The sequence below is a fragment of the Rhinoderma darwinii genome, chromosome 10, assembly GCF_050947455.1.
Source record: "Rhinoderma darwinii isolate aRhiDar2 chromosome 10, aRhiDar2.hap1, whole genome shotgun sequence".
NCBI classification, from domain to species: Eukaryota; Metazoa; Chordata; class Amphibia; order Anura; family Rhinodermatidae; genus Rhinoderma; species Rhinoderma darwinii.
The window spans coordinates 8932412-8944902 of NC_134696.1; the positions used below are offsets into that span (position 1 = coordinate 8932412).

At 45.7% G+C, this 12491-nt stretch overlaps 1 protein-coding gene across 3 annotated transcripts; it reads right to left on the reverse strand.

Moving 5' to 3' along the window:
• Window positions 1-1139: 1139 nt before the first annotated feature.
• FBXO6 (F-box protein 6) lies at window positions 1140-11112 on the reverse strand. Of its 3 annotated transcripts, none has more exons than XM_075839354.1 (6): window positions 11036-11112; window positions 10203-10469; window positions 6652-6778; window positions 5908-6003; window positions 4407-4542; window positions 1140-1840 (listed from the first exon to the last, which is right to left on the reverse strand). In XM_075839354.1, exons 2-6 carry the CDS (start codon window positions 10459-10461, stop codon window positions 1691-1693), a joined length of 768 nt encoding a protein of 255 aa, XP_075695469.1. In that variant the 5' UTR covers window positions 10462-10469; window positions 11036-11112; the 3' UTR covers window positions 1140-1690. The 3 variants fall into 3 exon arrangements, with proteins under 3 accessions (XP_075695469.1, XP_075695471.1, XP_075695470.1); XM_075839356.1 differs by having other exon boundaries at window positions 10203-10488; window positions 11036-11072; XM_075839355.1 differs by lacking the exon at window positions 11036-11112 and adding an exon at window positions 11006-11026.
• Window positions 11113-12491: the final 1379 nt, after the last annotated feature.

Sequence of the window (12491 nt, forward strand, 5' to 3'; positions counted from 1 at the left end):
CATGTTCAGGATACCTGCTTGCTGGCAGTGACTAGAAGCATATCCAGAGGCTGTCCGGATCCAATACTAACAGCTGAGGGTTTGCTACAATTATATGCAGTCTAGACAATCCTCTGTGACTTAAAGAGGCTCTGTCACCAGATTTTGCAGCCCCTATCTGCTATTGCAGCAGATAGGCGCTGCAATGTAGATTACAGTAACGTTTTTATTTTTAAAAAACGAGCATTTTTGGCCAAGTTATGACCATTTTCGTATTTATGCAAATGAGGCTTGCAAAAGTACAACTGGGCGTGTTGAAAAGTAAAAGTACAACTGGGCGTGTATTATGTGCGTACATCGGGGCGTTTTTACTACTTTTACTAGCTGGGCTTTCTGATGAGAAGTATCATCCACTTCTCTTCAGAACGCCCAGCTTCTGGCAGTGCAGATCTGTGACGTCACTCACAGGTCCTGCATCGTGTCAGACGAGCGAGGACACATCGGCACCAGAGGCTACAGATGATTCTGCAGCAACATCGGCGTTTGCAGGTAAGTCCATGTAGCTACTTACCTGCAAATGCTGATGCTGCTGCAGAATCATCTGTAGCCTCTGGTGCCGACACGATGCAGGACCTGTGAGTGACGATACAGCGTGATCTCTGGAGAACACGGCTGTGTCTGCACTGCCAGAAGCTGGGCGTTCTGAAGAGAAGTGGATGATACTTCTATACACAACGCCCAGCTAGTAAAAGTAGTAAACACGCCCCGATGTACGCACATAATACACGCCCAGATGTACTTTTACTTTTAAACACGCCCACTTGGACTTTTGCAAGCCTCATTTGCATAACTACAAAAATGGTCATAACTTGGCCAAAAATGCTCGTTTTTTAAAAATAAAAACGTTACTGTAATCTACATTGCAGCGCCGATCTGCTGCAATAGCAGATAGGGGTTGCAAAATCTGGTGACAGAGCCTCAGCCTGGACCCCGGAGGGATAGATTTTACCGTCGCTGATACATTGTAACGGGACAGGGGAGAGAATTCTGCTGCTGATAGGCTCCGCTCACAGAGAATGGTCTGGACTGGACACAATTGTGAAATAACCCCCCCCCCCCCAAAAAAAAAGAGGAAATAAACAAGAACAGCCCTCACAATGTCGTGTAATAAGTTTATTAGACATATGTAAGAGATACAATAAATTATACTTGGTTTCTATTACAGCCTGTAGTAACCGTGTATATATTTATATAATATTTGGCTATTTCTATACATTAGCTGCACTCTTAAAGGGACAGTAAACCTAACATTGTCAGTTTATAATAGTGCCGCAGCGTTATATGATGAGTGATGATACCAGCTACACACTGGATGGATGGACATGTCGATGTTTCGTATCTCCAACGCTCGGAACCTCTAAAGAAGCGATGGTGCGGGGGCAGGGATTTTACAGGACATCCTGTCGGTTATTCCAGTGAAGAACCCCATTGCCGGCCTCTCACCAGCCTGAAACGACTGATAACAGAAAGCAGCAGATTGTATTCAGCTGTGCAGAAAATGTAGCAAAGCTGGCGTTCAGGTTTGCTGTCCCTTTAAGGGATTTAAGACAATTGTAGGAGATTATTTTGATCCCATTAGGAGGAGTGGTTTTCCTTTTCTGGAGCTGGATGAAGAATGAAGTGTAAGCTCCTGAGTACAGAACGTCCAGACTCACGCGCTGAGGTCTCCGGGATCAATGATTACGCTGCTGTTCGTTACTCTTATACCGTACCAGCCGGCCCAAAACTGGGTGTCGTTTCCTCCATGTTGGAAGTTTATATAGCGAACCCCAGGACCGTAGTGTTTGAATGTGTATTCAATCTGTGAGAAAGAACGAGACAAACACGTTACTGCTCCATCCATCCCATCATCTCATCCATCCCATCAATCCATCCCATCAATCCATCCCTACATCTCATCCATCCCATCAATCTATCTATCCCTACATCCCATCAATCTATCCCTACATCTCATCCATCCCACCAATCCATCTCATCCATCCCATCAATCTATCCCTACATCTCATCCATCCCACCAATCCATCTCATCCATCCCACCAATCCATCTCATCCGTCCCTACATCTCATCCGTCCCTACATCTCATCCGTCCCTACATCTCATCCGTCCCATCAATCCATCTCATCCGTCCCATCAATCCATCTCATCCGTCCCATCAATCCATCTCATCCATCCCATCAATCCATCCCTACATCTCATCCGTCCCACCAATCCATCTCATCCATCCCATCAATCCATCTCATTAATCCATCCGTACATCTCATCCATCCCTACATCTCATCCATCCCATCAATCCATCCCGACATCTCATCCATCCCATCAATCTATCCCTACATCTCATCCATCCCACCAATCCATCCCACCAATCCATCTCATCCGTCCCTACATCTCATCCGTCCCTACATCTCATCCGTCCCTACATCTCATCCGTCCCATCAATCCATCTCATCCGTCCCATCAATCCATCCCTACATCTCATCCGTCCCACCAATCCATCTCATCCATCCCATCAATCCATCTCATTAATCCATCCGTACATCTCATCCATCCCTACATCTCATCCATCCCATCAATCCATCCCGACATCTCATCCATCCCATCAATCCATCTCATCAATCTATCTATCCCTACATCCCATCAATCTATCCCTACATCTCATCCATCCCACCAATCCATCTCATCCATCCCACCAATCCATCTCATCCATCCCACCAATCCATCTCATCCGTCCCTACATCTCATCCGTCCCTACATCTCATCCGTCCCTACATCTCATCCGTCCCACCAATCCATCTCATCCGTCCCATCAATCCACCCCTACATCTCATCCATCCCATCAATCCATCTCATTAATCCATCCGTACATCTCATCCATTCCTACATCCCATCAATCTATCCCTACATCTCATCCATCCCACCAATCCATCTCATCCGTCCCATCAATCCATCTCATCCATCCCTACATCTCATCCATCCCATCAATCCATCCCTACATCTCATCCATCCCATCAATCCATCTCATCAATCTATCTATCCCTACATCCCATCAATCTATCCCTACATCTCATCCATCCCACCAATCCATCTCATCCATCCCATCAATCTATCCCTACATCTCATCCATCCCACCAATCCATCTCATCCATCCCATCAATCTATCCCTACATCTCATCCATCCCACCAATCCATCTCATCCATCCCACCAATCCATCTCATCCATCCCACCAATCCATCTCATCCATCCCACCAATCCATCTCATCCATCCCACCAATCCATCTCATCCGTCCCTACATCTCATCCGTCCCACCAATCCATCTCATCCGTCCCATCAATCCATCCCTACATCTCATCCATCCCATCAATCCATCCGTACATCTCATCCATCCCTACATCTCATCCATCCCATCATCTCATCCATCCCACCAATCCATCCCTACATCTCACCCATCCATCCCACCAATCCATCCCTACATCTCATCCATCCCATCATCATCTCATCCATCCCATCATCATCTCATCCATCCCATCATCATCTCATCCATCCAATCATCATCTCATCCATCCCTACATTTCATCCATCCCATCAATCCCTATATTTTAGCTCCATCTCATTCCTCCCTATGTGTGATAAATCACATCCCTACATCTCATCAAATCCTTCTTCCGTCCCATCCGTCTCCATCCCATTATTCCCTACATCTCATCCATCTCTAGATCCCCCTCCTCAGCTGAATGAAGGGGCCGTTGTGTTCCAGCGCTGCATCCCCTCTGTTTACTCAGGCACAGCGCTGCATATAGGGTTGTGGCCGTGCCTGGTACTGCGGCTCTGTTTTTTTCAAGCTGCATTACCAGTAACAGCCACAACCCTGTGTACGGTGCTGTGCCTGGGTAAACTATGATGGGGACATGGCGGGGCTGGAATGGCGTATCCCCTATATTCAGCTGATCAGCGGGGCTGCCGGGAGTCTGACTCCCCACGATCAAATATTAACGGTATACACAGAGTAACAGACCTACTACATTGAAGTAGAAATTTTTAGTAACCCTTTCACTGCCAGTGACGTATGTAATATATCATGATTTACGCCGCTTACAATATAAGCGTCTAGATTACAGTAAATTCCAGAATATTTTCTTTAAATAACACCAGGATCGGAGCTCAAGGTGTGATATTCGGGTCGCAGCACTCATATGAAGTCGGGAAACCGTTCCCTATAGCAACCAATCAAATAACAGCTCTCATTTGTCAGAGGCCCTTTGAAAAATAAAAGAAGCAATCTGATTGGTTTATATGGGAAAAGCCTAAATTTTTTCCTCTGCTGTACGTTTGATCAATCTCCCCCGACGTCTCACGTGTCCTATAAATACCTGCGACCACTCCGCGTTACTCCACTGCTCTATAAAGACAGGCTCCGGCTCAAACTCCGCCAATACAGTCTTGGTTCGCGACAGCAGGTGCACGAGAATCTGGTACTTGCACCCACAGTCGTGTCTCGCGGCGTACCTGGCGTGAGAGGGCGAAAATCATTTATTAAAGTGCATTTCCTCATCAAAGACTTAGAAAACCCCCAGTCGCGGTGGCAGGCGGGACTGCGCACTGTAAGACGTCGCGGTGGCACGCGGGACTGCGCGCTGTAAAACGTCGCGGTGGCAGGCGGGACTGCACGCTGTAAGGCTGAGTTCACACGGGACAGATACAATGCGTAAAAGCACGCCGCGTGTCCGTGCTGTGCACTGCAGGGAGTTACGGGCGAAAAACTGCAGCACCAGCCGGCCATCTAGCAGGCCAGCCTCCTGGGATGACGTTTCATCCCAGGTGACCGCCGCTACAACCTGTGATTCCAGGAGGCCGCGCTGGAGGAAAGAACACAGACTCCCGAGTAAGTACCCAGTTTTCTGAGTTGAGTTTTTTGCAGTGGGATCGCTGCAAACTCGCCGCAAAAAAAATGCAGCAACCGCTATTTGCTGCAAAATTTACCTCCAAGTTGAATTCAATGGGAAATCCTGCAACAAATAAGCAACGTTTACGCAAATTCAATGGACATGCTGCGGGATAAATTTCCCCATTGAAGGTCAATTTGAGCGTTTTTTCCACTCAGTATTTATTTTACGCAGCGTGTGGACAAGCCTTAAGACTTTGTGGTTGTAAGCGGAACTGCATGCTGTTCTTCAGATATTTTCCTACATGTCCCATAATGCTTTGCTCAATAATAAGGAAAAAAAAGGGACCAACGGCGCTGCTATAGACGATGTCGAGGCAAGAGATGATGATTAATGTTTTATTGAAAGAGGCTACGCGTTTCGACGCCGAACCGGCGTCTTCATCAGGCCAAACATTGGCCTGATGAAGACGCCGGTTCGGCGTCGAAACGCGTAGCCTCTTTCAATAAAACATTAATCATCATCTCTTGCCTCGACATCGTCTATAGCAGCGCCGTTGGTCCCTTTTTTTTCCTTATTATTGATCCATATTGACAGCAAAACTCGTTTTGCTTGTGCACGGACCTGGCAGCAGCTTTCTGGCTTGTGAGATACTTAACGGTATCCACTAACAAAGGTGAGCAATTTTCTTACATCAGATTGCTCCTTGTACTCCCTTGCTTTATTGCACTATGTGGCGCCGTGTATCTCTTTTTCTTCTCCCTTAGTATAATGCTTTGCTGTCCTCTCTGCACACTTATCACCGCCCACTGCATCCCTCCGCCCGTCCTCCTGTATTGCTCCACCCCTAGTCCGCCTAAAGAATTTTCAGTTGTGTTTCCCTCCATTTTTCCTTTAGAATGCGTTTTCGAAAATCCATCATCCCGTCACGATCGACTTCCCAACCTCCGCAAACCCTAACCTCATCAGACATTTAATGAACACTTACCAGTCCTTGATGACTATATTTGGTTGAACGACATCCATGAACTCGTCGGGGTATCCTTCCTTCTTCAAGTCGATCGTCTGGGACTTTAAACACAATCTGGAAAAAAAAAAAAAAAAAAAAGTCCTGCATTGGGATCACTAAATGGGAGGAGCCAGAAAGAGAGGGAGCGGGGCAAGATGTGACCATGTATTTCTAGAGAGCCTGGGGACTCTGTGACTAAATGATAGCTCCATAGCGGCAAAAAATGGCTGCTAATACTTCCTGGAGGTTCTTAGCAAACAAAAATGCCAGGGGAAGATTGTATCCTGACCGTATCTTGGGCACAAAAGGAAGAAGTTGCAATTATTGCAGTATAGCACTAAATGATGCCCTATCGAGGTTTAGACTTAGTAGGTATCACTATTCCCATGAATTTGCCCCATAAAGTGCCAGTCAGGGGAGCCCGACCACTTCTCTCCGTATAATAAGGACTTTTGATGCTTGATAGGAGTCCAGGTTGCAGGGACCGTGACAGGGATTCCTCTCAGCTCTGAATGGTTGACAGGGAGAGGTATAGGAGTACAAGATATTTTCTAGCCCCTGATGGGCACTTTAGACGCCCATCAGGATAGAGGGTTAAACTGCACCCGCTTCTTCAGCATTATTAGGGAATCTACAGGTAATAAATATGATGTCCTCTCCTGGTGAAATGTCCCTTTAACCGGCAGGTCAAGACCGAGGACAACGGTCGCCCTATAAACGTACCCATAAGAAGTGACGAAATACTCCTTTACTTTTTCATCTGGGAAAGCCCGGCCGTGGGTTCCAGGGAGGGTCTCCACCTTCCATTGGTCTCCTCCATTTTTTTTTTTTTGCCAGTGCTTGAAGTGTTCTGGAAGGAAACAACACACAGAAGTGGTACCACAGGCAGAATGCGACAAGATGGTGGCCGACCAGGAGCAAACAGGGCGATCCTGCCGGGGCGCTAAAATGCCTTTCATTTGAAATTAATGAAACCGGACGTGTGGTGGATTATCAAATATTCTGGAATATCGGATGCTGGATTAAAGGAATTTTTCTTTTTACTGTTCCTTTAAATCTCTGCCGTCGTTCTGTATCGCACCCCACAGAGGAGTTGCCCGACTCCAGCTCTTTGGAAAATGAAAGCAGCAACCTGATTGGCCGCTGTGGGCAACTCCATAGTGAAAAAATGTCCCCCACTAGTGGAGATTTATTAAGACCGGCGTTTCATACGACGGTCTGAAGTGCGTGGAGTCATATTTATTAAGAGGAGAACGCCACCTAATAAATTTGGCGCACCTTGGGCTATGCTAAAGTCAGAAAATGTCATCTAGGTTTCTACAAGCAGGCGTAGATTTTTGCGCCATTTTCTGGCTTTAAAAAAGCCCTTTAATCCATACGTACGCCGACGGCACATACATGTAGCGACAAATACATTGGGGCAGATTGGTCAAAACGGTCTACGAGTAAAACTGACCTTGTTGCCCATAACAACCAATCACAGTGCAGCTTTCATTTCTCCATACCAGTTTAAAGCAATGTAAGCTGGGCTCTGATTGGTTGCTATGGGAACAGGGCCCATTTTACTGTTAGACCGTTTTGAGAAGCCTGCCCTTTGATTACAAAGATATGGGATGAAAAAAGTCGCACGTGAGTGGCAGGCAAGTCACATGACGGTTCCTGGTTACTATGGTTACTGTGGGCCACAATACAACTTCCTTTGCCCCATTATTTTTCCATGGAGGACGATACCAAATTTCTCGGACAATTACTGGGACGCAACAATACGACATCATCTGGAGGCTGCGGAAAGATCGCAACAAACCGCAAAGGGCGACTTAACTGGGTGGGTCATTTATCAGAACGCGTGGCGGCAGAATGCGGATTGTTTCCTCCACGTTTCGCTTTTCAGAATTTTTTTCTCCAAATTCCCAACCACAATTATGGACGGTTTTAATAAGAGGCTGCGCAATTTTCCAGCTCCATTGACTTCTGTTTGGAGAATACGGTATTAAAAATCGTAGCAGCGCCACATTTCTTTCTTAAAGAAACAGTTCCCGGAAAGGTTTCTGAAAAACCGCGAGATTTCTAACGCTACAGTTTTTCTCACGGACGTCAATGGGGGAAACCGCGGCAAAAGCGATAATGACTGAACTCGTAATACAGAAATGACATCCGATCTTCACGCGGTTTCTTTTTGTGCAGTTTTTGGTTTCACATTTACGGTGCGCGGAGGAACTTGAGGGAAATGAACAACTTTCCTGACAGATCATCATCACCCACAATCCGAAAATCCCCGCAGAACGGACGTCATGTTATATCTGCTTCTGGGAAAGATGGGTAAAGACCAAATACAGCCACTATCTAAGCACCCGCAGGACGGTCACCCAGCTTTACCAGGCTCCTGAACGGCAAATAAGGGTAGTTACGCAGCTATATAATGGCGGAGGATGTATTCATTTATAACTCTGCAGACTATCCAATCAGGAGTCTGGAAAAGCTTGGTGACAACTTCAGTATAAACTATAATAAAGGCCACATTGGTAGTCACCCAGCTTTCCCAGAAACAGATACAGTTCAGAAAGTCAGTAGGATTTTTAAAACTTTGTAGAAGACGACTCGAGGTTTCCATAGTTACTGGGGGTAATTTCAAGTTCTTTATATATTATTCAACTGGAGAACCTCATTGATTAATTTTGTTGTCAATTTAAAGGAGAACTCCACTTTTGATTACCCAGTAAAAATCTATAGAAAATGTGCCGTAAAAACTTTGCTTTACTTCTCTTGACGTTTTCTTCTCTGTTCGCAGTCAAAGATAAAAATTCAGAATGCTGCCACTGTATGGGAATATTGGGTAATGTGATATTATTAGGCTGCTGTGTGTTGGTATTATTTGGGTACCATATGGCAGTATGTGACCACGTTATGATGCTTTATATGGCCACTGTATATATTTGGCGCTGTATGGTGGTATTATTAGGTCACGGATATACTATATAGCAGTATGTCACATTATTTGGGCACTATCTTGCGGTCTTGGCACAGTATGGCTGCAGTATTACAATGTATGGCGATTTAGGGCACTGGTTGGTATTATATAAGCACTATATGGCAGCATTATTTGGGCACTGTATGGTGGTATTTGGGCACTGTATGGTGGTATTATTTGGGCTCTGTATGGTGGTATTATTTGGCCACTGTATGGTGGTATTATTTGGGCACTGTATGGTGGTAATATCTGGGCACTGTATGGCGGTATTATTTGGCCACTGTATGGCGGTATTATTTGGGCACTGTATGGTGGTATTATCTGGGCACTGTATGGTGGTATTATTTGGCCACTGTATGGTGGTATTATCTGGGCTCTGTATGGTGGTATTATCTGGGCACTGTATGGTGGTATTATTTGGGCTCTGTATGGTGGTATTATTTGGCCACTGTATGGTGGTATTATCTGGGCACTGTATGGTGGTATTATTTGGGCTCTGTATGGTGGTATTATTTGGCCACTGTATGGTGGTATTATCTGGGCACTGTATGGTGGTATTATTTGGCCACTGTATGGTGGTATTATCTGGGCTCTGTATGGTGGTATTATCTGGGCACTGTATGGTGGTATTATTTGGGCTCTGTATGGTGGTATTATTTGGCCACTGTATGGTGGTATTATCTGGGCACTGTATGGTGGTATTATTTGGGCTATGTATGGTGGTATTATCTGGGCACTGTATGGTGGTATTATTTGGGCATTGTATGGTGGTATTATTTGGGCCCTGTATGGTGGTATTATTTGGGCCCTGTATGGTGGTATTATCTGGGCACTGTATGGTGGTATTATCTGGGCACTGTATGGTGGTAATATTTGGGCTCTGTATGGCGGTATTATTTGAGCACTGAATGGTGGTATTATTTGGGCACTGTATGGCGGTATTATTTGGGCTCTGTATGGCGGGATTATTTGGCCACTGTATGGTGGTATTATTTGAGCACTGTATGGTGGTATTATTTGGGCACTGTATGGTGGTATTATTTGGGCACTGTATGGTGGTATTATTTGGGCCTCTTCTGGGACATTAATTATGGGGGCCTGTGATCGCGCTGGCTGCCATGGAGCGTAGCGCAATGTTCCAAATGTTATTCTGATCACAGACCCGTTATCTTTAGATTGTGATCAAGTTCCTCAAAGACGCAGCCGCTGAATGGCGATTTTTGCACCGCTGAACATCTACACGTGTAGGTTATACCTCTGAATCCGCAAACCCCCCTCCCCCACCAAAACCCCCCAATAACCTGACCTGCAGCACTCGGGTTCTTCAGTATATTCCTCTTCTGTAGATGCAGAAAGTAGAACATCCTCCAGTCCGGCGGGTTTCGTTTGCAGCTCTTTGATATAAATCTGTCCAGCTGACATTTCGACTTCCATAAAGCGGGCGAGTCAACAATATCTCTCCAGAGGGCACAGACCGGGCGGCAGCGGAGGATCAGATCCGGCGCAGGAACGGCGCGCAGGATTTCCAGCAGAACTCCTTCCGGGATGTTGTTCATGCCGCTCATCCCATAACCTGGGAATAGCAAAATAAACTAATATGGTTGTGATTATTGCTCTGTCAGAAGACCCAGCTTTTCTAAGCTCCTGAATGGCATATCTGCCTCCTTGTGCAGTAATAGGGAAGTGTACAATGTATCGAGGCATAGCGGTCATTCAGGAGGCTGGGAAAGCTGGATGACAGACAATTTGGGAGCTGTAAGCCAAATCCTCTTTTCTCAAGCTGTAAAAAGCGCGGTTCTTCGCTTTATCGGTTTCTGGGAAAGCTGGATGACAAACCTTCAACTATCAACTCCGGACAGGAAAACCCACAACGGCGTAGAAACACCCCTTCAATTACAGCCGCTTCGGGGTTGTCACCCAGCTTTTCTGGATCCTGTTCGGACTAGTTAAGAAACAGATTCAATATATTCCTGCGTAACCGGACAGATTTGCCATTCCAGAGCCTGAGAAAGAGGAGTTAAAAACTTCCTTTTGGCACAAAAGCCCAGAAAGCGTTAAATGACAAATCCAACCCTGCTACATCTCAGCCGCTGTGCAATGAATTCCCACCTAGGAGCCCCAATCCATGTGTCTCTTTACCTCTAGTGCTGCCTGCAAATGTAGACCAGCCTGCCCTGCAGGACTACTTCCTGTGACATCATCATTGTCATGTGGTGCCCTGAAATCCCCAGCCCAATGTACTTAAAGGGGAAGCGACAGAAGAAAGAAAATCTGGAGCCGGAACCTGCACTACAACCCGGTGATTAAGGGATTTTTGATATGGATTTTCCGATGCGGCTGAAAACTCCTGACAGCAGAGGGTTTGCTACAATTGTATCCAGTCTGGACAATTCCCTGTAAGATTAGCAGTCAGGACTCCAGGCTGATACATTGTAACAAACTATGAAGACAGGAGAGGGATCTGTGCAGAGGGATCTTAGATATTTGCCATTTTTGTGTAAATAAGTTTCTGCTGCAACAATCTATTGTACTTTGTGTTATAATTCTTCACTATTTACAAGATCTCTGCTTGTTGTCCGTAAATGTGAACCGTCCCCTCTCCTGACATGTCTATTTAGTAATTACTTGTGTTCCCCATGAAAAAACTATTTTGGGGCTTCTTTTCTTAGAACTAAATTGTGCCGTCCCTCTGTTATTCCTCCTAGAAATGTATGAATACATAGACAACTAGGTGTTCCCATTTTCCTTGTCATAGGGGCGTGCCCCCCCCTGTCTCACTCTGTCAGCACTGATTGGACAGTGTCAGTCTGTGTATAGACACGCCCCCTACTAGTAACACCCAGTTGTTACTTTATCCATACATTTCTAGGAGGAATAACAGAGGAACGGCACAACTCAGAGTTCTAAGAAAAGATGCTTGAGAATTTTTATGAAATGGAGATTACAAGTAATTAGTAAAATAGACGTGTCAGGAGAAGTGACAGACTGGACTCCAGACTGATACATGTTACCTGCACTGATACATTGTAGCAAACTATCAGGACAGGAGAGAGATTTGTGCTGCTGATGCGTTTACTTCAGGACTAGTCTGGATACAACTGTAACAAACCCTCAACTGTGAGCAGTATTATTTCTTTACACGTTTTGAGCCTCAGGACATAAACAAAAATATTTGTATTCAGTGACAGCAAGCATATATTCTGAAAATGGAGAGGAATTGAAACACAAAGCTGCAGATTTACTAAGGGCCTGTTCACATCACATTTTTATCCCTTATCGTATATCTCTGACGGAAGGTAGTGATGTATCCCACCGTATAGGAACGGAACCGGTGCACGACGGAGACAAACGGAAACCATTGGCGCCGGATCCGTCGCCATTGAAATCAACGGTGATGGAAACAGAAACCTCTGGTTTCTGTTTGTGTCAGTCAGGGCTCCGTTCTGACGGAAAGCTCCGAAGGTACATCGGAACGGAGCCCTGACGCAGATGTGAACGAAGCCTTAGGCCCCATTCACATCGCGTTTCTGCGATCCGCCGAGCGTATACGTTTTTTGTATAAACCACGACCAACATAGACAAAACGGACGCCATT